This window comes from Engraulis encrasicolus, chromosome 4 (genome assembly GCF_034702125.1).
Source record: "Engraulis encrasicolus isolate BLACKSEA-1 chromosome 4, IST_EnEncr_1.0, whole genome shotgun sequence".
NCBI lineage: Eukaryota > Metazoa > Chordata > Actinopteri > Clupeiformes > Engraulidae > Engraulis > Engraulis encrasicolus.
In genome coordinates, this window is record NC_085860.1 from 13,414,409 (window position 1) to 13,439,275 (window position 24,867).

At 41.3% G+C, this 24,867-nt stretch overlaps 3 protein-coding genes across 4 annotated transcripts in view; all 3 read left to right on the plus strand.

The window, feature by feature from the left end:
- On the plus strand, positions 1-5,881 carry LOC134447320 (hatching enzyme 1.2-like). 2 transcript variants are annotated; one of them, XM_063196725.1, is made up of 10 exons: positions 1-52; positions 359-421; positions 824-884; positions 1,845-1,869; positions 2,351-2,478; positions 3,048-3,168; positions 3,802-3,980; positions 4,409-4,490; positions 5,452-5,585; positions 5,817-5,881. In XM_063196725.1, exons 2-9 carry the CDS (start codon positions 368-370, stop codon positions 5,576-5,578), a joined length of 777 nt encoding a protein of 258 aa, XP_063052795.1. In that variant the 5' UTR covers positions 1-52; positions 359-367; the 3' UTR covers positions 5,579-5,585; positions 5,817-5,881. The 2 variants fall into 2 exon arrangements, with proteins under 2 accessions (XP_063052795.1, XP_063052794.1); XM_063196724.1 differs by having other exon boundaries at positions 5,452-5,589; positions 5,817-5,878.
- LOC134447319 (high choriolytic enzyme 1-like) overlaps positions 41-24,867 on the plus strand; it is a 25,500-nt gene continuing 673 nt past the window's right edge. The window contains exons 1-7 of the mRNA XM_063196722.1: positions 41-52; positions 21,150-21,210; positions 21,507-21,567; positions 21,983-22,135; positions 22,804-22,924; positions 23,731-23,909; positions 24,309-24,390. Of these exons, the coding sequence (XP_063052792.1) occupies positions 21,157-21,210; positions 21,507-21,567; positions 21,983-22,135; positions 22,804-22,924; positions 23,731-23,909; positions 24,309-24,390 (650 nt within the window). The 5' untranslated portion in view covers positions 41-52; positions 21,150-21,156. The remainder of the gene's footprint in view (positions 53-21,149; positions 21,211-21,506; positions 21,568-21,982; positions 22,136-22,803; positions 22,925-23,730; positions 23,910-24,308; positions 24,391-24,867) is intronic.
- Positions 8,802-15,433, plus strand: LOC134447318 (high choriolytic enzyme 1-like). The gene is made up of 7 exons (XM_063196721.1): positions 8,802-8,864; positions 9,403-9,454; positions 9,741-9,890; positions 11,287-11,404; positions 12,887-13,065; positions 13,353-13,434; positions 15,210-15,433. Exons 1-7 carry the CDS (start codon positions 8,802-8,804, stop codon positions 15,364-15,366), a joined length of 801 nt encoding a protein of 266 aa, XP_063052791.1. The 3' UTR covers positions 15,367-15,433.

Consider the following 24,867-nt stretch of genomic DNA (forward strand, 5'->3'; position numbering starts at 1 on the left):
ATAAGACAGACTGGCAGAGCTGGTGGACGCTTGACTGCTGGACAAGAAACAGGTGAGTGTCAGTCTTGCTATGAATCTGCAGTGGATCTCATGGCCAATGTTAATGCCTCACTAGACATCTTTTCAAGCAATGTTGTATGGGCTTCATCATTGACAGATTATCAGTGGGTCAGCATTATTGTGTGTGATAAGCCTGGCTGACAATAGCATACCTTTTTCACTGCATCATTTTGTTGTGCATTATCATCAAGTTGCTTATAATCACAGTGAGATCATATATTCATGTAGATAATTTTATTGTGTTTTCTCCATGCTGTCATACGGGATGAGATATTTTCATCCCTGTCTTCTCTTGTAGACGTTGAAGATGTTTGTTCAAATCATTGTTGGGGTTTTTGTCCTCTCCTCCACCTGGGCTGAGGTTTGTATATAGCATGTGTGTGTGAAGAATGATTTTTTTCCCGCTTATTTCTCCAACCAATGATAGAAGGAGGTGATTCTGTTTGGACATGAATATTTATTAATAGGGACACTGAATGGCTTGACACACGAATTAATGAATGAATGTGTGTGTGTGTGTATGTGTGTGTGTGTATTTGTTTGTGCATGCGCGTGCATTCTACATGTGAATGCTTAATTAACATATCATGTATTTGTCTTTTCTCATATTCATACACCTATTCTGACCCGAATATGTGTAAGTGTTTCTTGTCATATTCATCCCTACTGTAAATAGTATTCATCATATATGATTTATCATCTTATATTAGTTTGTGAGTAATTTAAGTGTATTGTCATATTTGTTAATGATTTCGTTCTAGAGGAAGTTGGCGTTGAGGACACCTCTGTGTCTGGAAGACTTCATAGAGCAAACAAGGATGTAGGTAAGAGATTTCTTAAGTTTTGACAGCTGGGGTGCATGGAGTTTGGGGCAAAGCTGATGAAATCATTTTTATTACTGCTAAGTTTGAGAAAGTTGTAGTTCATCCAGATTTTAATGTTGGTAAGGCAGCAAGTGAGGGTGGAGAGGATGGCAGGGTAGATGGTTTTGGTGGTGATGTAAAACTGGGTATCATCAGCATAACAGTGGAATTGGAGTTCATGACAGCGGATGATATGTCCAAGTGGAAGCATGTATAAAATGAATGGGGCCCAGGAGTGAACCTTGAGGTACAGGGGTGGTGTAAGATTTGTGTTGATAGATGATGATATAGTGGAATCTTTCAGACAGTTCAAAGTTAAACCATTGTCATTGTGACACAGCACTCCACAGCACACAAGTGCGAACTGCACACAACAAAATTACATGTATGCCTCACCCGTGCAAGGGGGCAGCCCCCAAGGGAGCAGTGCGGCGGGACGGTACCATGCTTAGGGTACCTAGTCGTGGAAGAGGATGGGGAAGAGGGCACTAGTTAATTACTCCCCCCACCACACTGGCGGATCGGGAGCCGAAGCGGCAACCTTTGGGCTACAAGTCTGACACTCTAACCGCTTACCCATGACTGCCTTTACTTTGTCAAAGGCAGCACCGAGCTCAAAGATGTGGAGGATAGTGAGAAAGACTAAGTCTAAGAAAGAAAGAAAGAAAAAAAGAAATTCCTTCAATCCTACCTTGGAATCTTAATTTCCTTTGGGTTAAATAAATATTTTTTTCTCTGCTACTAAAGGCCAGAAACTTACATGTGAAATCCCACTGCACTTGTGTGTTAACTTACATTATATTATACAGTCTATTTAGCAGATGTATTCATCACAAATTACAAGAGGTCATGAACGGAAATTTACAAAGTCTGGGAACCCGGAAGTTAATGCGGATTGTGTTTGTCTGTCTTTGTCTTTAGTGCGTAGGCCTGATGAGCCTTATGTGGTGGATGCAGGGCTGTAGTACTCGAGTCCGGACTCGGTCCGAGTCCGGACTCAAGTCCGTTTTTTTATGGACTTGGACTTGTCTTGGACTCGCTATCAATTGGACTCGGACTTGTCTTGGACTCGGACACTGGTCTTGCCAAATTAAGCTTTTGGACTCGACCGGGTCTGTCTTCATATTGTTTTAGAACATTGGCTACCATAAATTCTCGACTGGATCTTGAAATCCAACAACATACAAGTTTGTCTTCACATCCATGGCATATGGGTTACCTTCAAACATCCGCTTTATTGATATTCATCCTTTTCATTGTTTAACACTGACCGACATGTGACTCGGACTTGACTTGGACTCGAGTCTTTTTGGACTCGGTCTCGTCTCGGACTCAAACCTCTTTGGACTCGGACTTGTCTCGGACTTGACTATTCTGGTCTTGGACTTGTCTTGGACTCTACAAAGGTGGACTTGACTACAGCCCTGGGTGGATGACATTGCCTACCCCTCTGAGGCCGACAGGAACGCCGACCCCTGCACCTCCGGAAGCTGTATGTGGCCGAAGTCCTCTGACGGTCTGGTCTATGTGCCCTACTACATCACCAATGAATACTGTGAGTATTAAACACGATTTTACAAGATGTGTATGCTATGGCAAAAAATATGTGTCAAAACTAACAAATCTTTCGCAGGTTTAGACCATAAGAGGTCACATAACCTTTCACTCGCAGGCTCTCACCCTGCCTTCAGGCGTGACCATCGACATCCATGGGTCTCAGACCAACCAAACCATTGCCCAATGCCCCCCGCCCCCCGCCCCTCATCTGGGGTGGAATGAAATGAGTCATGTGGTTGTGTGTCTTATCTTAATGTACTGAACTCTCCCAATCGTAACACTTGAAATAGATTAAAGAATAAAAGAAGTAAAGAAACACCTACATGTATTGATCCTCTTAATTTTGCAAAAGTACAGATATGTTGAAATCTGTGTTTTCAAGCTTCGTAATGGCCGAAAGATTTGATCAAATTGATTTGATTTAACAGCTCTTTCTGTATAGTTCAGCGACTTTTGGAAGCATTTGTCAATGAAAGAGTCATACATAATGAGTGTGTGTGTGTGTGTGTGTGTGTGTGTGTGTGTGTGTGTCTGTGTCTGTGTGTCTGTGTGTGTGTGTGTGTTTAGCTGACCGTGAGCGTTCTGTCATCGAGCGTGGTCTTCAGTCCTTCTCCAGCTCCACCTGTATCCGCTTTATTCCCTGGAACTCCAGCCACAGGGATTACATCTATATTCGGTCTGACACCGGGTACGAGTCTCCTTTTTTTTCAAACATTTCTTTATTAAGATTTTCCAAAACATAAACACACAACAACCCCAAACCTCAGGCACAATTAAGGGTAAGATTCACTAATACTGTCTTCACTTAAACACATTTCAATGTCCATGAGTGGAAAGTAACTAATAATGTACATTTACTCAAATTACTGTAATTAGGGCCTAAGTACTTAATGAGTATGTAGTAATTTTGGAAGTTGTTTTTAAATGGGTACTTACATAAGGAGGCCTATATTTTGACAAAAATATTTTACTTAGGCCTAACTACATTTTAATCCGCCCTGAGTCTGAGTAAAATCACATTGATGATTGACGATGGTCAGATTGATGTGATTGATGATGAAATGATATGTGTGAAAATTGTGCCAGAAATCAAGGAAAATTGCTAATTTTAGCCATTAAACCATTCAACCATATGGATAATTAACCTGGGCCCACCCATCCTGTCTGTGATGCTGCTCAAAATACCATGACAGAGTCAGTCTAGTGAAGTGAGTCAGTCTAGTGAAATTCAAATCGGCCTACTTTTTGGAGCAAATTAAATGTGAGCATGTCAATTTTCCTAAGTACAAATGGTTATCTCGTTCCTCTTCATCCTCCGCAGTTGCTATTCTTACGTGGGCCGTCTCGGTAATGGCCAGACCCTCTCTCTGGATCGCAATGGCTGCATCTACCACAACACTGTTCAGCACGAGCTGCTTCACGCCCTGGGTTTCAACCATGAGCAGTGTCGTAGCGACCGCGACCAGTACATCAGAGTCCTCCTGCACAACGTGCAGTCCGGTAGGAAAGGGGCTTTGGGCCCGGGTGCTATAGGGGCTTTGGGCCCGGTAGGAAAGGGGCTTTGGGCCCGGGTGCTATAGGGGCTTTGGGCCCGGTAGGAAAGGGGCTTTGGGCCCGGGTGCTATAGGGGCTTTGGGCCCGGTAGGAAAGGGGCTTTGGGACTGGTAGTACTGTAAAGGGGCTTTGCCTACAACACCCTCTTTCTATTCTACGTTCATTCACTCTGCAATTACAATTACGATAACTTGACATAACATCAAACTTGTTTAAATAAATATGTGTTGGTAATGTCGACAATCAAGTATAAGTTCATTTGAAATTGTAGAAAATGAGATTACCTTTTTTTTCACAGACTTTATATAATATTTAAACACTTTGACAATGTTTCACAATGATCCTGATACAATGAATTTTCTCATTTGAAATAGGCCTGGAGTACGCTTTCGACAAGATCGCCACTCTGAACCAGGGCACTCCGTATGACTACAACTCTGTCATGCAATACCACAAGTGAGTTAATGTTAAAGGTGCACCGAGTAATATTTTCAGTAGTTTATTTCCGGAATTCATGCTGCCCATTCACAAATGTTACCTTTTTCACGAATACTTACCACCACCATCAAACTATTCAGACTGGGAAAATTGCACTTTCCATACATGAAAAGGTGGATCTTCTCCATTGTCCTCCATTTTGAATTTCCAGGAATTGACATTTTCAAATGCAAAACGTACTGTACTTTGGTCATTCTAGTAAATATTAGTTTATTACTTAGTAAATATATGTGAAAAGATCAAATGTATCAGTAGGCAGCACAGTTTCAATGAGCAGCATACAGTAGTTGCAATACCTACTGTAGAGGACTGAGGGTTGAGTCACTAGAGAAATGGAGGATCAAATGGAGAGGGTCAGATCATTTGTTGCAGTGGGACTACATATGATGTGTAGATGAATAGGAAGCATTCAATTACCGTATGTGTAAACATTCGATTTCAAGACAGATAAAGACGGTCAACGTGTGCATCGATGGCTGTCAGTGTCAATCATTCCACAAGGTCCTTCTGGAGAATTTTAAAGCATGAAACACAAATACCCTTGTCAGCACAAATATTCATCTTACGTGTAATAGTATATTTTAAAATATTTAATATTTTAATCTACAGTATTTGAAGGGTTTATTTGCAAAACGGTGTATCTCCATTTTTTGACTTTTGAATTTTATTATTGAAAATGGCTGTTCAGAGGTTATATCACCTATGTGTGAATTCTTACCATTCAAATATTTTGAGAACATACTTTTTTAACCTATATAAAATGCATTTTGCAATGCAATTCAATGGAATTACCATACAAAAAAAGTCAATTTCCCAACATTCTACAAAATGTTTTGCAATGTTTTGCAAATAAACCCTTCATTTGCTCTATCGTCTCTATTGTGCATTTGAACCATTGTAAACTGTTTGTGGATTTCAGGTATGCCTTCTCCTGGAATGGACAGCCCACCATGGAACCTTACCCCGACCCTAACGTGCCTTTCGGAACAGCCACGGAGATGAGCGAGAATGACATTCTGAGAGTCAACAGGCTCTACAAGTGTTAATGACAGAGTAAGTAAGTGTAGGCTACTTTTAAAATATGTTGGCTCACCCTAGCTGTTGGGAGAGTGGAGAGAAGTTGAAAGGAGAGATAATGTGTGCGTGCCTGCATGTGTGTGCCTGCATGTGTGTGTGTGTCTGTGTGCGCGCACGTGCGTGTATGCGCATGTGTGTGTGTTTTGATAACATATTAATTATGGTTTTAGGACTAACAAGATCCCATTTCCATTTCTGCCTGAACAGGAGAACAGCTGAACGTGTTTTTCAGACTGCAGCCATTGCCAGCTATTAAAAATGTATGAAAAGAATCTCTGTGTGAGTGTGCACTCATTTCCTGCTTGATGACTATGAAGTAGAAAATCCCACAAGCTGTTGAATAATAATACTGTAGGTCTGGCAATTACTTCATTCAACAGTAGCCAGTGGATTTGAAACAAATCATTCAACAGATTTATATTTGTAAAGATTTGTAGACATACACTACTGTATTGTGTATTCAAACTATTCAAGAGGTCAAACACCAACACCATGCAGAGAATGTCATATTAGATAACCTGTGAAGTATGAACATTACATATTTAAGTTGAAAATAGTGTATGAATATTTGAATCCACCTCGTTACCACACCCACTAACCCCGCCCATTTCAACCACAGTATCTCCACTCTGCTACTTCCTGTTAGGCTGCCTTTATAGGGTGACCAGACGTCCCGGTTTAACCGCGACAGTCCCGGTTTGGATTTGTGTGTCCCAGGTCCTGAGCAAACTCTGTCAGGACACAAATATGTCCCGGTTTTGGCCACCCGCTACATTGCACTTCATGTCTATCAGGCTAAATGTATGGAAAAGATGTCACCCTATGCCTATAGCCCTTCTGGATGATTTAGCACTAGCAACTGGTACACAAAATAGTAATGGCGTCGCCCTTGTAACCAGGGATAATAAAGTAGATAGCCAACATCTTTTTGTCCAGCGGGCTTCAAATCAAATAGGCTACTGCTTAAAACTGTTTGTCTCCACATTCATATCCCCTCTTACTGTATATCCCCCCACATTCATATCAACCCTTCACCACCCCACCATACACCACCAGCCGGGGCTGGACTGTAATCTGGCAAACAGGCCGTTTTCCTGGTGGGCTGACAGTCCTCACGGGCAGATGCTGTTGTTGTGTTGTTTTTTGTCCCTTAGAGACCGGCCCACCATTTAGATGGTATGGCTCATTGGTGCATCTTTAATTTACTGACAAAGTTTTTGGTGAGAGCCCGCACACCTGGAATGTTTCTTTTTTAGCAGGTGCAGCTTTTCAGGGTACTCCAGTCTTCAGTTAACTCAAGGAAGAGCGCAACACTGCCTCTTCACAGTTCACCACTTTTTTTCTTTTTTCTTTGGTGCTGACGTTTCAGCACTAGGCCTTCATCAGAGCATCTTTAATATAGACAGTGGACTGAGCTAATCATAATACCGTGGTAAAGCAGGGGGCTGTGAGAGGGGCTGGTCTATGAGAATAATGCTCAGGGTGTCTTGGAGTCCCAATCCAGTCCTCTCATTGGTGCATCTTTAATATAGACAGTGGACTGAGCTAATCATAATATCGTGGTAAAGCAGGGGGCTGTGAGAGGGGCTGGTCTACATCAAAAATGCCCGCGCTGTTTTTCTCTCCCAGCACAGCCCTGACACCAACCATCCCATGACTTGACTTCTAACCTCTTTTCTGCCTCCTTCACCTTTAGGCTACTACTTACTTATCAGTTGCACACATGCACAAAGACACAGAGCAAAAACATGCTTGCTTAGCATACTACCAAATCCCAGAAAATGGCCCTACAGTATTACAAGAGACGGTGGAACATAGAAAATCTTTGCTGTCACTGTGAGTCATGTTCCACTCAACACAATGTTAGACCCTCATCACTCTTTGTTTGGTTGAATTAGTTTAGTGTCATCTCTCTCTCCTTATTTCAAATATAGTCTTGTCTCCTCTTCTATCCACAGTCAGGTGGATCGTGAATGCTATTCAACATAAACCTTTTGATACTCAGGCTCATGTCTCCTCTAATTCAACATACACTGTATCTGTTGTTACCTGCTGCAAACATTTCTATTTAATTAAATAACTAGAAGCACTCAGAGACTGCAAACCTCTGCCACGGCAGGGTATTACACCTTTTTTCATTTCAAGTCTTTCTGCTTTGTTTTGTGGAGTTAGAATCAAAATTCGCCCTATCCCACAAGGGTGAAGAATCTTTTTTTTTTAATTCCTATATTTGAGATTGTGATCCGGATCACCACCAACATTTAATCACTTGTTCCTTTTGTCATTTCCAACAACTCCACAAAATTTAATCAAAATCTGTTCATAACTTTTTGAGTTATCCTGCTACACGATCGAAAACATAACCTCCTTGACAGGGGTAAAATGCTCTCAGTTCTTCAAAAATGTTCCAAGATATCTTCAAAACGTTAAAAAAAAACAATGGACAAAATATTGGACTTTGAATTAAAAGAGGAGCACTGCTGCACATGGCCCTATATGATTGTTACGTAAACATACTTTTACTACTATATTTAAATAGGACAAAAACAAGGCAAAGGGTAAGCTTTAGAAAATGGTGCCAAAAGGCAGCTGTTTCAACAACATTTTATCTTTTCCAACCCTTTACGGAACAATCGTCACTGAGGGAATCCGACAACGGGGACAAAGGGGTCAGTTGTTGTCCCAGCAGGCCCAGGTAGAGGGAGGGCACAGAACTGGGTCGTGATTACAATTTATGAATAAGGTCAGGTTGGGGGGCTTTTCCATGATTCTGTTCTGGGCCTTGCCAAAGCTGTCAGTAGCCCTGCGCTCACTACCTGACATTTCACCAGGATGGTGGGAAGTACACACATGTACCTGGTCAAACATGCACTGTACCAGGAACAGCACTTCCTTATCAATAAACAGAGACCACTTTTTTGAACTGTCTGAATGTCCGAATTTTGTGTTTGGTCTATATGCCTATGCGTTTCCGGTGAGATCACATGACATGTGTAATATATAGGAGTCTGTCTCGGACCCTCCTCATCCTCCGGCGTTCCTAGAGAGTAAGCATCACAGGATTGTGTTTTTGGACTGTACTTTTATGAATTACATATTGCATTGGGTTAAAAACGTAGGCCTATCCTTATCTTTGTTCTTAAATTCTTAATCTTATTATATGTCATTCCTCACCAGATCATTGCACAAGACATGGCTTGGAAAGTCAGAGTGGGCCTCCTGGCTCTTCTCCTGGTGTCCTTCACAAAGGCTGAGGTAAGGCATTCTGTGTGTCTCTATGTGTGTACCTGCCTGCTTTATGTCAATATGTCTGTGTGTGTGGGTGTATGGGTGGGTGGGTGTGTTCTGTGCATGGGTGGGTGTTGGATTTTAATCAGTGTACCATTCATCCATTCATTGTGTGTGTTTGTGTGCGTGTGTGTGTGTGTGTGTGTGTGTGTGTGTGTGTGTGTGTGTGTGTGTGTGTGTGTGTGTGTGTGTGTGTGTGTGTGTGTGTGTGTGTGTGTGTGTGTGTGTGTGCGCGCGCATCAGAAACTCATTCAAACTATGTATTTGTTTTCTTTTGCCTATGTGCTTGATGCTCACCCAACGGTGCCTGCTACTCATGTAAGTGTTTATATAAAAATAGTCTTTATAGTCTTTCATAAAAAATCCATTGTAATCTATTTCTTACACACGTTTACGTATAAAATATGGCTGCTCTCATTTACACATATACTATGGAGATACATAGGAAAATGAGTAAATAAATAAACATTGACATGATTTTGTTTTCCAACACCTTCAAACAGAGGATGCTGATCTGTCGGTTTCTGAGATCATTGAGAAAGCCAACAGAAACCTTGGTAAGACACAATACATTTCAGTGTTATGATCATTATTGGTGGTTTCAAGTCTAGTCATCATAATTAATCATACGGACAGTCTTCTCTGTGATTGATTTCTATACATTTATTGATGGTATGCGTAATTGTGACATGAGAAAATGATGTATGAAAAAAAGGGATCATTAAAGGATGGTGTTTTACCAACTATTATACACAGTGAAAAATTCAGTGATAATTCAACACTTTGAGAGTTGATTTAACATATTTTTTATTAACATTGCATATTTTTTATTTTCCTTTGAAGTACGTGGGGCTGATGAGCCTTTGGTGATTGATGACATCGCCTACGGTTTGGATGGCAGGAATGCTGACCCCTGCACCTCCGCCGCCTGCATGTGGCCAAAGTCCGGGGACGGGAACATCTACGTGCCCTACACCATCCACGACCACTACTGTAAGCATTATACACCATCCACGACCACTACTGTAAGCATTATACACCATCCACGACCACTACTGTAAGCATTATACACCATCCACCACGACCACTACTGTAAGCATTATACACCATCCACGACCACTACTGTAAGCATTATACACCATCCACGACCACTACTGTAAGATAATACACCATCCACGACCACTACTGTCAGCATTATACACCATCCACCACGACCACTACTGTAAGCCTAACATTGTACACCATCCACCACCACTACTGTAAGCGTATTACACACCATCCACAACCACTACTGTAAGCATTATACACCATCCACGACCACTACTGTAAGATTATACACCATCCACGACCACTACTATCAGCATTATACACCATCCACCACGACCACTACTGTGAGATTATACACCATCCACAACCACTACTGTCAGCATATTACTGTATACACCATCCATGACCACTACTGTAAGATTATACACCATCCACCACCACTACTGTAAGCGTATTACACACCATCCATGACCACTACTGTAAGATTATACACCATCACTACTGTAAGATTATACACCATCCACCACCACTACTGTAAGCCTAACATTGTACACCATCCACCACCACTACTGTAAGCCTAACATTGTACACCATCCACCACCACTACTGTAAGCCTATTACACACCATCCTTGACCACTACTGTAAGATTATACACCATCCACTACTGTAAGAATATTGTACACCATCCGTGACCACTACTGTAAACCTATTAGACACCATCAATGACCACTACTGTAAGATTATACACCATCACTACTGTAAGATTATACACCATCCAGCACCAATACTGTAAGCCTAACATTGTACACCAGCCACCACCACTGTAAGAGTATTATACACCATCCACCACCACTACTGTAAGCCTAACATTGTACACCATCCACCACCACTACTGTAAGATTATACACCATCCACTACTGTAAGAATATTGTACACCATCCGTGACCACTACTGTAAGCCTTATATTCAGCCCTCCCGCTTCTTTTCTTTCTTTCTTTACTTGCTTCTTTCTTTCTTTCCTTCTTTCTTTCTTTCTTTCTTTCTTTCTTTCTTTCTTTCCTTAGTTTTTTGTTTATTTCTTTTTCTTTTTGTTTCTTTTCTCCCTCTTCTTTTCTTTCTTTCTTTACTTGCTTCTTTCTTTCTTTCCTTCTTTCTTTCTTTCTTTCCTTCGTTTTTTGTTTGTTTCTTTCTTTCTTTCTTTTCATATTGACATGACAAAATTAGTAGGTTGCCCTTTGTGAAACATAAAAGTTATTTCTATAATACATAATTTTGCACCATAGCCAGTAGCCATATACAGAGTGCACGTGTAAGCATGAGTTGAACATGAATGCCTTACAGCTGAGCGTGAGGAAGCTGTGATTCTGCGTGCATTCCAGTCCATCAAAGATGAGTCGTGCATCCGATTCGTCGAGAGGACAACACAGAAAGATTACATCCACATCCTGTCCCTCAGCGGGTAAGAAGCCAATGCCCTTCACCTACTTAAAATTATGTTAGCTCTCTGCAGATTCTCTTTCAGATCACAATACAGCACCATACCTTTGGTTGTCCCTATGCAAAATTACAATTGACCCCTTTAGAGTTTGTAAACAGATATGACGTTATTTGGCTGCGTGCGCATCGTTAGCCCAGAATCGACCATGCACCGTTCACTTGTACAGAAACTCGACAGGTGTTTTCTCCGAAATAAGATAACGGATGGTTAGGCTAACTTCAGATATGCAGTGGGCACGACAGACACAGCCATTCCTGACGATGTCATCAGTCCAGTCAGTAGTTTAATGTCTGGTAACAACAAACATTTTCTACGCTTCTGGAACAGCCTCTTCCCTCTCAAAATAGCATAACAAGTGTACTTTTTGGAATCTCTATTTTTTATCAACATACACGCTTCAGAACGGCAGTTTTTCTCTCTTTAGTGTCTGCTCTGGCTGTTCGTGTTTCGTCTGTTTTACATACAGCCTCCCCATTACCTATTTTACCCATCACTGCAGTTCACCTAGTGGCCGCTGTCGAGAGACTAGCGCAGCCCATTCTTTCTGAAAGGAGTCTGCATTCCGCCGTTGGCGGCCTAGAGTGCAGTACCAACCAGAAGAGTGGAGTCTCTCGTAATACCCTTGAAACATCTCTGGTGTGTTTGAGTCAACGATGCAAACACATTCATGAGGACGTCGATTCTGAACGGGTCAATATGTTATTAATATTTTCACAGCACAAGTTAAAGCACCTTCAGTAGTTTTTCTAACTTATATTATATAAAACTTATTTTTTTCTGAAATAATTTCAGGGGTTCCTGAAATTGTAAAAGGTTTGAAGGTACTTGTGGATTTGCTTTGGCTCCCCCCGTAAGGCTATCACCATAGCAACCATACAAAGGCTGGGGTTGTCTCTTTGGAGTTTAGACAAGCCTTTCTTTTTTTCTCTTTTTTTGTTGTTGAGATTTTTATGGACTTTTTGGGCCTTTATTTCAGATAGGACAGTGAAGGTGCGAAAGGAAGTAAGTGTGGAGAGAGATGGGGTAGGGTTGGGAAATGACCCAGGCCGGACTCGAATCGGGGTCCCCATGGGCATGCAAACCCAAGTGTGGGGGGCTTAGCGGACTGCGCCACAGCGCCCCCTAGACAAGCCTTCCTGTATGGGGTGACTGAAAATCAAAACTAGTGGTGCTTTAACAGGTTGTGCATAACCATGTAACCCCATAAAGCACGCCATTCCACCAGAGGAATGCTGTAATAGTCGTTGAAAAGTGAACTAGCATAGTACTACACTACTATGACATAACACAGGGCATTTAGTAATGCACTATGACTTGGCAATTGCGATTTTGGTAACAGCAAAATTGCATAACACTGTGTCTTAATGGCTTAATATAATGATATGGAACAAACTACCGAGGTAGCCTTTACTAAATCTGTTTACATTTTGTTGCCTGCTGCAGATGTTATTCCCATGTGGGCCGTCGCGGTGGTGAGCAGACCCTCTCTCTGAACCGCATGGGCTGCGTCTACCACCACACTGTCCAGCACGAGCTGCTCCACGCCCTGGGCTTCAACCATGAGCAGACACGCAGCGACCGCGACAACCACATCAAAATCCTCTATGAGAACATCAATCCAAGTATGGGAACATGTGGCAGCTCTGTACTGTACAACCTGTGTTTTAGTTCTTTTAATTCTAATTAAATAATTAGACACAGTTCTATGAAGGGCGTTTAAATGGTGAATTTACACTGCAGAATTATCTGTGTTAAAAAATAATATTACAATTAGAGAACATGCAATTCATTGGCTGTCATTGGCTGTCCTTAAAATTCATGATATGTTCAGATCTGTACCTGAAAACAAGACCATTTGTGTCATTAGGTTTTTGCTAATCGTTCTGTCTTATTTATATATATTCAACAGTAATGTCATATAACTTTGACAAGATTGAGACTCTGAACCAGGACACTCCCTATGACTACAACTCCGTCATGCAGTACCACAGGTGAGCAAAAGCTGTAGAAATGTGACCTCTTGCTGCTACCGTGGCTCAAGCAGTAGAGCACAGGCCTACTACACCAGTACAGCGACCCGGGTTCGATTCTGGCCCGGGTCCTTTGCCGATCCTTCCCCATCTCTCTCTCCCCACTCGCTTCCTGTCTGTGTCTCTCACTATCTTTTCGCAAAAATAATAATAAAGGCAAAAAAAAAGAAAAAGAAATGTGCCCTCTAGGTGGCGTGGTGGCTCAATGAGCTAAGATGCTGTACCTACACTGGTGACCCGGGTTCGATTCTGGCCCGGGTCCTTTGCCGATCCTTCCCCATCTCTCTCTCCTCCATTATTTTCCTCTCACGCTCTCACACTGTCCTAACTGAAATAAAGGCATAAAATCCCCCCAAAAAATCTTTGAAAATGAAAGTGACCTCTGAAATCTAATAGCCTTGTCATACATTACATTGTGATGTGATATGCACTTATAACTGAGGGTTTCCCACCCTTTTTTTCATTAATTGTTATGTCCATGAAACATCTGTCACCTACAGGTCTATAGACTATGTATTTAAATGCACGTTTTTGTAAAAAATGAAAGTTCGAGAGAAGCGTAATAAAATTTGGATTGCCTAATTTACCACCTACATTCTATTCTGCACTCTACTGTCATTCGCCCGAGTCCAGCGCGAAAAGATAGGCACACCTATTTAACCAGCTGCATCTCATTCTCTGATCTGCTGTCATTTGGTGGAATTTCAGCGTGCAGAAAATTTGGAACGCCCCTTAATTAACTATCCAGCATTTATTCTCCACTCAACTGTTTCCAGTCAGAAATTTTCTTTCTCGCTCGTCCCACCACCTCCCCTCTCGCTCCATTGCTCCCTAACCATCATCTGTCGGGGGGTGTCCGCTCAGAGTTCACACATATCTGCGGGTGCAGATATTGTCAGAGCTCTCAGTGGCGCCCTGTACTCTGGAGCTCCAGAATGTTTACTGCATAGTCATTTCTCGGCCATGGCAGTACTCCAGCACCACAGACAGCGATCTTGCCCAATACGCCGCGTAATCTCTCAGCATCTTAAGTGCAGTGGTCCCGGCAGACCCCGTGAAGCACTTTGATCATCAGTCCACCGCGTGGACCGCCACTCTCTTGCAAGAGTTTGTTCTTGAGTGCATTGGTCGCTGCCGACCCCGTAAAGCACTTTGATGATCAGTCAACTGCGTGGACAACCACTCTCCTGCGAGAGTCGCAGGCATTTTTCCAACGATAATGAATATGTATGCATGCATGCCTAATCCAAATTTTCGATAGTGAACTAATGAAATTCATTTTCATATTTTCTTTACTTCTTCATTTATTTTATGGAGTCATCAAAAAATGGCATTACAGTACACAGATTTGTCCTTGGGGATAAATAAAGTTTCTCTACTTTTATGCATTAAACACTGGCCTATAACAACCAATCAAAATCAACATAGCCTACGTAGCTGGCAAAAGGCATATGATATCCAAATATAGTATTATAATTATATAATCAGTGATATCAGGTTATAATCAGGTTTCCACAGTGCCCATTTAGGTTGCTTGATACACAACCCCTACTAACATTTGTTACCTCCACTAAGGAGGTTACGTATGTGCTCACCCGAGTTTGTGTGTTTGTTGGTTGATTAGCTCCTGCAACTTTGCAGCCTGCCACAAGAGGGAGGTGCATGTGCTCTCAATGCACATTTCTAGTTTCATATTTATTTAATGGGAAATGTTCTACTATTTTGTCTCGCTGCAGAACTGCCTTCTCTGCCAATGGCCAGCCCACCATGATCCCCATCCCCGACCCCAATGTGGAGATCGGCAAGGCCAGGGAGATGAGCAAGAATGACATCCTCAGGCTGAACAGGCTCTACAGGTGCATCAAGAAAGGAGAAACTCCCGTGTATGAATGATCTGGTAGACAATTGACACTTGTATTCAATGGAGACAAATATTTTATGAATAAAAACACTTGTCAATAAACACACTTTTCAAGTTTCTCCGACTGAATGGTAAAATGCGCTAGCTCACACACATGCACGCACACACGCGTGCGCGCAAAAACACACACACACACACACACACACACACACACACACACACACACACACACACACACACACACACACACACACACACACAATCACATGCTGTTTGCCATCTCTTATTGCACTTGTCTGTTCTGTCAGAAAACTTGATTTGTTGCATTGAGTACTTCTAACATAACACAGGACACCAAGAGGACAGTAAAAGACCTATAGCAAACCACTCAATACAACACAGAATAAATACACACACAAAAAGGCTTAACATATTTTCAGCATAACACATCAACCATACAGTGTACAGTTGCATGTTATGACATTACAGTTTTTCTTGATTGCTTTGACACAGTTGTCACTCCAAAAAGCACATTTTCATACCAGTTCACGCAACGGGCTAACCAGTTAAACCAATTCTCCAAACACAACATATTTGCTTGCAAAAGGCTACTACGTTTCCACAATATTTAACATATGCAATAAAAGCAAACTCTGTCTTCAGTCCAATACACACTGCATAGCAGTGTATGAACACTCCCAATCAGTCATTACACAATGGTCGTAATAATCCAAAACACGGCTATCATGTTGACACAATTTGCCGTTATTTAACACTGTTGTCAATTACATAACTTTCAAGCCAGTTCCATTGTTGTTTCTTTTACTTAGCCACTGACTCTGCTTGATCAGGATCTACTGACTGAGAGATAGCAGGCCCAGTAAATGCTTTGCATAAAGACTTGAGTTGTGTGTCTTTTCTTATGTAAAATTGTCAGTAGGCTAGGTAGTGGGTCCGTGTAACAATAATGTCTTATTGCAAAGAATTGGATTGAGAATCAGAATGCTTTGATGTAGTTTTTGTTTTGTTTTTGTTTGTTTGTTGGTTTTGCTTTTTTTTTTTTTTTTACTGTAATAAAAAAATTACTAATGGCTGATAACGGTATTACAGAAAATATGTGTAAAGTAAAACATGATGTTGCAGTACGAGAATGCACTTACAGTAAATTTGCAAAAGAACTCCATGCCAAGAACAAACAAGAAGACACTGTGTATAAAGACTGATTGTTAAATTAAGATTTTTGAGAGGGCATGTCAAATAGGTGCTCCGATGCGTTCATACCACTGATGGTAGTTTCTAAAAGTCAGGAGTAGATTCTTCTGTGTGGTTACCAGAGCTTAAACAATGAAATTTGTACTACTTAAATGGCACATGCGTTAACTGTTTAGCAAAAACTGTGTTATATGAATGGGAAATATGTCAAGTCAACAAGAATGTGTTAACACATATGCACAACGTGTCTTTTGCTTTGCTGAAATAGTGATCATGACGACTTTGTGTGAGTCAGTTTAAAAAATTGTGTTAAAGCGATCAAGAAAAACTGTAATGAAATGAAGTGTGGAGTGCCGTGTAGAATTTAAAGGGACACTGTGCAGGAAATGGTCAAAAAAGGTACTGCAACTATGGTGATCATTGAAACTGGGCTGCCTATTGCCAAATTTGATATTTTCATGAAAGTTTACTCAGTAATAAACTAATATTTCCTAGTATGGTCCAAGTACAGTCATTTTTGCAGCTAAAAATGGCTATTTTTGGAAATTCAAAATGGCGGACCATGGAGAAGATCCCCCTTTTCATGTATGAAAAGCGCAATTTTTCCAGTCATAATGAATACTTAGAATTTGATGGTGTTGGTAATTATTCGTCAAAAAGGTAACATTAGTGAATGGGCAGCATGAAGTCTAGAAATAAACAACTAAAAATCTCACACAGTGTCCCTTTAAGGGTGTGTGTGATGACTATTTGCCTGATAATCAGAAGACTTGTTTTGGGTCTGCCTTACTGCACACACAGACAAAGTAGAGGAACATGACATCAAACTAGGACAGAAATGTTTCCAGCATTATCATAACCTACAATGACCTACGTACAGTAGGCTGTATAATATTCCAAGTGTCATTTCTCATAGCTTTGAGAATTTCAATTTCAATTTCAATTTATTATAGGGTGGTATCACGGTCTCGGAACATTTTACAAATTCATGATAAAATGTATGGATTAAACAATAAGATAATGGTAAACAAAATACATAAACAGAAGAAAATCAGGAATCAGTTACATCGAAAATGGATAACATTTCAGAAAGGAAATAAAAAATACAATGAAACGGTGAACTGATTAAAAAATATGTAAAACAAAATTAAAATGCGTATTTAAAACATTCTGGTTTTTAACCTGGCTTTAAAAATGTCCACAGAGCCAGCATCTCCAACATCGCGTGGGAGGCCATTCCACAATGTTGGCGCACGAAAGGCAAACGCTCTATGAGCTGCTGATTTCTATAGTACTGATGGGACAAGAAGAAGATCTGCATTTGCAGAACACAGTGGGCGTGATGGCATATAGGGCATAAGGAGCTTGTGATTGTCTTGTCAGTCACATAGTAGATATCTTTTCAAGATCTTTTTCATGTTTTTCATGTTCGTTCTTCCTCTACAGTGCCACTCTATGCTGAGTGACAGCGTTGTACTTGATTAATTTCCACTAGGCAGTGTCAGTGCAATGTGTTTTATATTATGGCTCTATTGTGACTGTTGCCAATATCAGCACAGGTGATGCCTGACTCATGGCTACTAGCCAGGCTACGCCCTCCTAGCGATGGAACAACTTCGGCGTTGCTACTAGTCAGGGCCTCGTTTCCGAAAGGGCCTTAAGTACTACTTAACGCTACGTGCTACTTAGGTTCACACTTAACACCATCGTAGAGCTCACGGAGCGTTTCCCAAAGCCAACTTAGCAAAGAACCATCGCAGGTTGACACGTAACTCTAAGAGCAATCCACGAGTGGTCTAGAGTAGTCTTAACGCGCTAAGATTGATCGTAGCGGCATGGCACAGTGGAGACACCCACAGGATGTGAAGGGAAAAGAAGAAACCTGCGCATAAGATTGCTGTTTTAAGACGCGAGAGGCATGGCACAGTGGAGACATCCATAGGAAAAGAGGAAACTTGCGCTTCAAGTTGATGTTTTAAGACGGGAGTGTAGCCTAAATATCATGGCAGCACAGTTGACACTGCAACGAAAATAAGAAGGTAACATTAATTGTGGATGTGTAGGCCTATGAAATAAAAGTAATGTGTTTGGACATATTTTAGCCTACAGGTAGTAAAATAGTTCGACTGTGTTTGATAAACCTGGGCATAATTAAACTGTGATCAACCATAATTTGTGTGGGTGCTTCATGAACAAGAACAAGGCAAAATGAATAAGGGGCTTCGGCAACCAGAGACAAGAGAGTTGATGTCGGAAGGCCACTTCCGAAACTTTATTTATTTTATATTTTTTGAAGAAAAATGGTCAGCGAGTTGTTGCACCCTCTTTCATTTTCAAGTAGCCTAAGAAAGGGAAGGCGACGCCGAAAATACATGATAGTTGTAGGCGAAGGGTAAGCTATGACAAAAATGAAAAAGGCAGCGATGGGGATTCGTGTAGATTTTTTTTGTTTTAATAACAGCAGACTGCCGTGCCGTGCAAAAATGTCCTCACAGTTGTGAAAGTCTTGAGCGCGCGGTACTTTGCGCACCGCTCACCACATGTGCCAAGCTCCTCTCCCTATTCCGACTCTAGTAGGCTAAGCAATAACAAAAAGGCAGCGAGGGGATGTGTCAATTTTGATGGACATTGTTTTTCATAACAGCATGCTGACGTGCTCCCGACAGTTGTCAAGCCTTGAACGCCTTATAGTTGTAACTTTGCGCATCCCAATTTGGAACTCCAACTAGGCCTAGGCCTACTTGTCTTCTTAAATATTAAGCTGCAGTAGCCAAGTGCACGCGCTTCATATGGGTCTTAACGGCGTAGCTCATTATTACCGTCAGTTGGGAGTTTTGCATGATTTCATTGTGTGTGTGCATTTTATTTCATTTGCCAACAATAACTCCTGTCGATAGTTGCAAACTGCTACAAATGTAGTCCCACCCTTATAGAAAACAACTTTTGATACTGACACACGCCTTACATTTTGTAGATGGTTTAGCAGCAGATGACGGCGCAGTTCACTCCGAGTACACTTCAGCACCACATATGTGGACAGCGATCCTTAAGAGCGACGCTACGAATGATCTTAGAGGCTGTGCACGCGCGTTCATGTACGAGTGTCTTTGGGAAACAGTCGTAGGAAATCTAAGAACATTCGTAAGATCACTGGTTAACGACACACGTAAGGCTAAGAAGCATCGTTATCGGGAAACGAGGCCCAGGTCAAGAGCAATGCAAATACTTTCTGAGCTCAGGAGAACTCTGGAGCTCAACCCACTTTGTCGGAAACCAATCAACTTTGAGCAGCTCCAACGGCCCTGGGTAGAGGCATGTTCAGGCAGTGACGTGGTTTAAGCAGAGATGTTCTATTGGGACTAATACAATTTTTGGTTTAAACTTCGGCACAGCCTTTTCTGGCCTTGACCAGTAGCAAACCGAGGGAGGCGGGTTAACCAGGCTGTTTGGAAACGTTATTCGCTATCTTCTTGATCAGACCAGACTCTCGGTACGAGATTTGAAAGTCGATGCTAATCAGGCTTCATGGCTATGGCTCTGGACTAGAACACTTAATTATATATTTTTTTCAACAACAGAAATTGGTTGGTGCAAGAATGTTTTCTTTTTTGGAGTCCTTGTTGTTTTATACTGGCTGCACACTTGTCAGTTGTCACACTGTCATTTAAGGACACATTCAAGGTTCGATTTATCCAGCAGTGAGAAACAAGCATGTGTCACTCATCAGTTTCATGCCAATATCACCTCTTATGACAACATCAGGCATCATTGCCAGTAGGCCGCTGACTGGGAGGGGGCAGAGACAAATTAGCCATATTTCCTGGGCTCAGAGAGAGGGGGGAGCCCAGATTTGCATCCCCATCACAATGAGTGCGTTCCAATGTGCAACATTGCGTCCTCCACTTGTGCTTGTGGCCTCACGTTTTGTGGGACTATTCTTCATTCACTATCCAGTTTGCAAATGAGACAATGACTTTACAATTGAGCTTTTGCAAGATATTGAAATATAATGCTGCTGTCAGTGACGTCATCATGTCGTATTACTTCCTGGTACGAGGCCACAAGCACAAGTGGAGGACGCAAGGTTGCATATTGGAATACACCCATTGTATGTATTGCGTTGGGGACCCTTTCAGATTATTTTGTTCCTGGGTCAAAGCTGTCAGCAGCCCTGATTGCAGGTAAACTACAGTATTTAAGACAGACTGGCAGGCAGAGTTGGTTCACGTTTGACTGCTGGACAAGTAACGGGTGAGGTTTCAGTCTTTATAAATCTGCAGTGGATATTGCCTGATGATATTCCAGACAACTTTTTGGGCAATGTTGTATGGGCTTCATTACTTATTAACAGATTAACAGATTATTAACAGATTATCACCCATATCGATGATCAGCATTTTGTTTGATACAACCAATATTTTTGTTACTCAGAAAAAATTCTCAAACAGTTGTGCATCATCAAGTTCTTTATAAAGAGCCCATATTAATTTTATTCCATTTTTATTTTTTTGTGTTTTCTTTTTGCGTATTGTCCATATGGGATGGGATGTTGCTAGACTGGTTTTCATACTACATGATCTCATGTGTCTGGCTTTCCCTGTAGACGCAAGATGTTTGTTGAAATCATTCTCGGGGTTTTTCTCCTTTCCTCCGCCTGGGCTAAGGTTTGTATACCGTGTGTGTGTGTGTGTGTGTGTGTGTGTGTGTGTGTGTGTGTGCGTGCGCGTGCGCGTGCGCGTGCGTGTGCGTGTGCGTGTGCATGTGAATGCTTATATAATTAACATATCATGCATTTGTCTTTTCTCATATTGATACACCGATCCTGACTTGAATATATGTAAGTGTATCTTGCCATTTTCATTCCTACTGTACTGTATATACTCATTATTCTATGATTTGCAGTCTGTGAATAATTTAACTGTACAGTATTGACATCTTCGTTAATGATTTCCTTCTAGAGGAAGTTGGCGTTGAGGACACCTCTGTGTCTGGAAGAATTTATAGAGTAAACAAGGATGCAGGTAAGAGATTTCTTCAGTTTTGGGAGTGGAACCAATTCCATGATTTGAGAAAGAAAGAAAGAAAGAAAGAAAGAAAGAAAGAAAGAAAGAAAGAAAGAAAGAAAGAAAGAAAGAAAAAGAAAGAAACCCTGCTTTGATATGCTAATTTCCTTTGGGTTAAATAAAGGATCTCTTCTACCCCTTCTACTAATGCTGAAATTAAACTTAATTAAATCCAATCCCATAGCATCTGTGTGTTAAATTGCATGATATCATAGACCTAATGTATTTATGAGACATTTGTATCCAAAGTGACTTATAATAGAAGAGGTCATAAACAGCCATTTACAAAGCGTGGGAACCCAGATGTTAACACTGACTGTGTTTGCCTGTCTTCAGTGCTCAATACTAAATGTGCGCTGCTGGTCCATTACAGTGCGTAGGCCTGATGAGCCTTATGTGGTGGATGACATTGCCTACGACTCTGAGGCCGACAGGAACGCCGACCCCTGCACCGCCACGGGCTGCCTGTGGCCCAAGTCCTCTGACGGTTTGGTCTATGTGCCCTACTACATCACCAATGAATACTGTGAGTATTAAACGTGTTTTTACAAGATGTGTATGCAAGTATGCCACAAGCAATCAATGACTGTGGACCCAGATTACGCGTCTCATTATTGGTGTTTTGTTTGTATGTAATAATATATGACAATAATAATAATAATAATAATAACAATAATAATAATAATAATAATAATAATAATAATAAAGTAACAATAATAATACAGTATTTTACTGTAAACCTGTACAGTGTGGTTGTGTACTGTGTATATTACAGTAAAATACTGTATGTCATTGACACAATCATTTGCTGTGAAATTTTACAGTTGTATATTGGTATCTAGGCATAACAATAATTGTATTGAATTAAATGGGAAACATTGGACTATAGAGCAATTCCAGACAAAAAATAAGGTAAAATAAGGTAATTTTATATTCCATGGGTACTGACTAATAGGGGACACTTACCCTTGTTGTGGTATCCATTGTTTTTGGAACGATTTTCATGACTATAAGCACTAGCCTTCCATCCTCCTTGTTAGGCATCTCTTGCTAGCTGGGAATTACTGTCGTGCTATCAAAATAAAGGTCAACTTTTCCACAGGCTACATGTGTTTGTGCTTGTGTACGTATGCGTGTGCATGCTTGTTTACTGTTTATTTACTGATTTACATGGTTTACTGTGTGTGTCTTAAGCTGACCGTGAGCGTTCTGTCATCGAGCGTGGTCTTCAGTCCTTCTCCAGCTCCACCTGTATCCGCTTTATTCCCTGGATCTCTAGCCACAGGGATTACCTCTATATCAAGTCTGACACCGGGTAGGAGTCTCCATTACTGTCTTCACTTATTCATATCAATATTTGAAGAGCTCTTTTGCAAAATGAGATATATCCATTTTATAGAATGTTGGGAAATTTACATTTTTGCATTGGGCTTTCAATTGAATTGCATTGCAAAATGCATTTTATAGAGGTTTAAAAAGTATGTTCTGAAAACATTTGAATGGCAGGAATTCACACATAGATTATAGGACTTCTTAACAGTCAATTCCAATATTAAGATGCAAAAAGTCAAAAATGGTGGACATAGCATTTTGGAGAAGAGCTCTTCATTTGCAAATCATTCAGATTGTACACTAGCAAAATAGAACAGCAAGATCATTGTAAACATCACAACCACCCAATGTGTATAGTCACCCAATGACATGACACCAACGCGGAAAGACTGGAATTCACTCACTGATCCACGTTGAAGTCTTCAAAACTCTGTGTCTTTCTAAGGGACCATTATCAGTGTGTTTCAGCATTTCCTGTTGTTATATTCTAGGTCCTGTTGAGAAACATAATAGCGTACTGCAGGTTATGAGGGTTCATGTTTGATATTCTTGCCATCATGAAATCACTCAAACTAAGGGGTGTAACGTGCTCAACTCAAAAAAGTAAAAAAAACTGGGTGCTCATTCCTCAAGAATATACAAAATAAAGAGGACAGGAAAGCACTGTGTTTTAACCTTGAAGTTAAGACCGAAACGTCTGTTCTCTTTATTTCATCATGAAGTCACACAATGACGCCATTTTCAATACAGAGTACAAATGGTTATCTCCCTCCTCCTCATCTTCTTCAGGTGCTACTCTTACGTGGGCCGTCGTGACAATGGCCAAACCCTCTCTCTGAAACGCCCGGGCTGTATCTACCACGACACTGTGCAGCACGAGCTGCTCCACGCCCTGGGCTTCAACCATGAGCAGACCCGCAGCGACCGCGACAACCACATCCAGGTGCTTCTTGAGAATGTTATCTCTGGTATGCATTGCCTTTATACCCTACCAACTGTTCAATCCAGTGTAGGCGTAGGTGACAAAACTTTTGTCTTGCCAAAGTCTGCCCTTTCCATGTTCATTAAATCGTTAATTTTTCTTTGGTGCAATACTTTTATTTTTTTGCTCATAGTTAATTTGGGGGGTTTGTAGCTTTCATATGAGTGATTTCTGAAGCCAATTGATTAATTGAAAGTCAGGTTATTAGCTGTTCTTCCAACAACATGGATAGGTGACAAAACTTATGGGAAGGACTGTACAGACACCATGTAGCCTGGTCCTGACCATCCCATAATACTATCATTTCATTTCGTCAATCCTTTGGCGGAAGTACGTAGGATGCCGTGCATATGTGAATATGCCATTGATTCTGTTCCCTGAACAGGCAAGGAGCACAACTTTAACAAGAAGGCCACTCTGAACCAGGGCACTCCTTACGACTACAACTCTGTCATGCAGTACTTCAGGTCTGTACAGTACAGTATGTTCTACACAGTATTACTCATCTATTAGACTATTATGAGTGTTTTTAGTTAGTGCGGCATGCTCTTAATCTTAATCTCTTAAGTAGACCCAACTCGCTTCTAAGGTGGAGCTGGTCTTTGGTCCAAGGCTTGTTGATCACAGCTAAAGGTGGCCCTGCCGTGGCACTGCTATGCTGGCGAACACGGGTTCGATTCCGGCCCGGAGTCATTTGCCAATCCTTCCCCATCTCCCTCTCCCACTCATTTCCTGTCACCATCTTCACCGTACACACACACACACACACACACACACACACACACACACACACACACACACACACACACACACACACACACACACACACACACACACACACACACACACACACACACACACACATACCTCCTAGGTTGCTTGATACAAAACCCCACTTATTTTCACATTTGTTTCATATTTATTTAATGTGAAATATTCTGCTA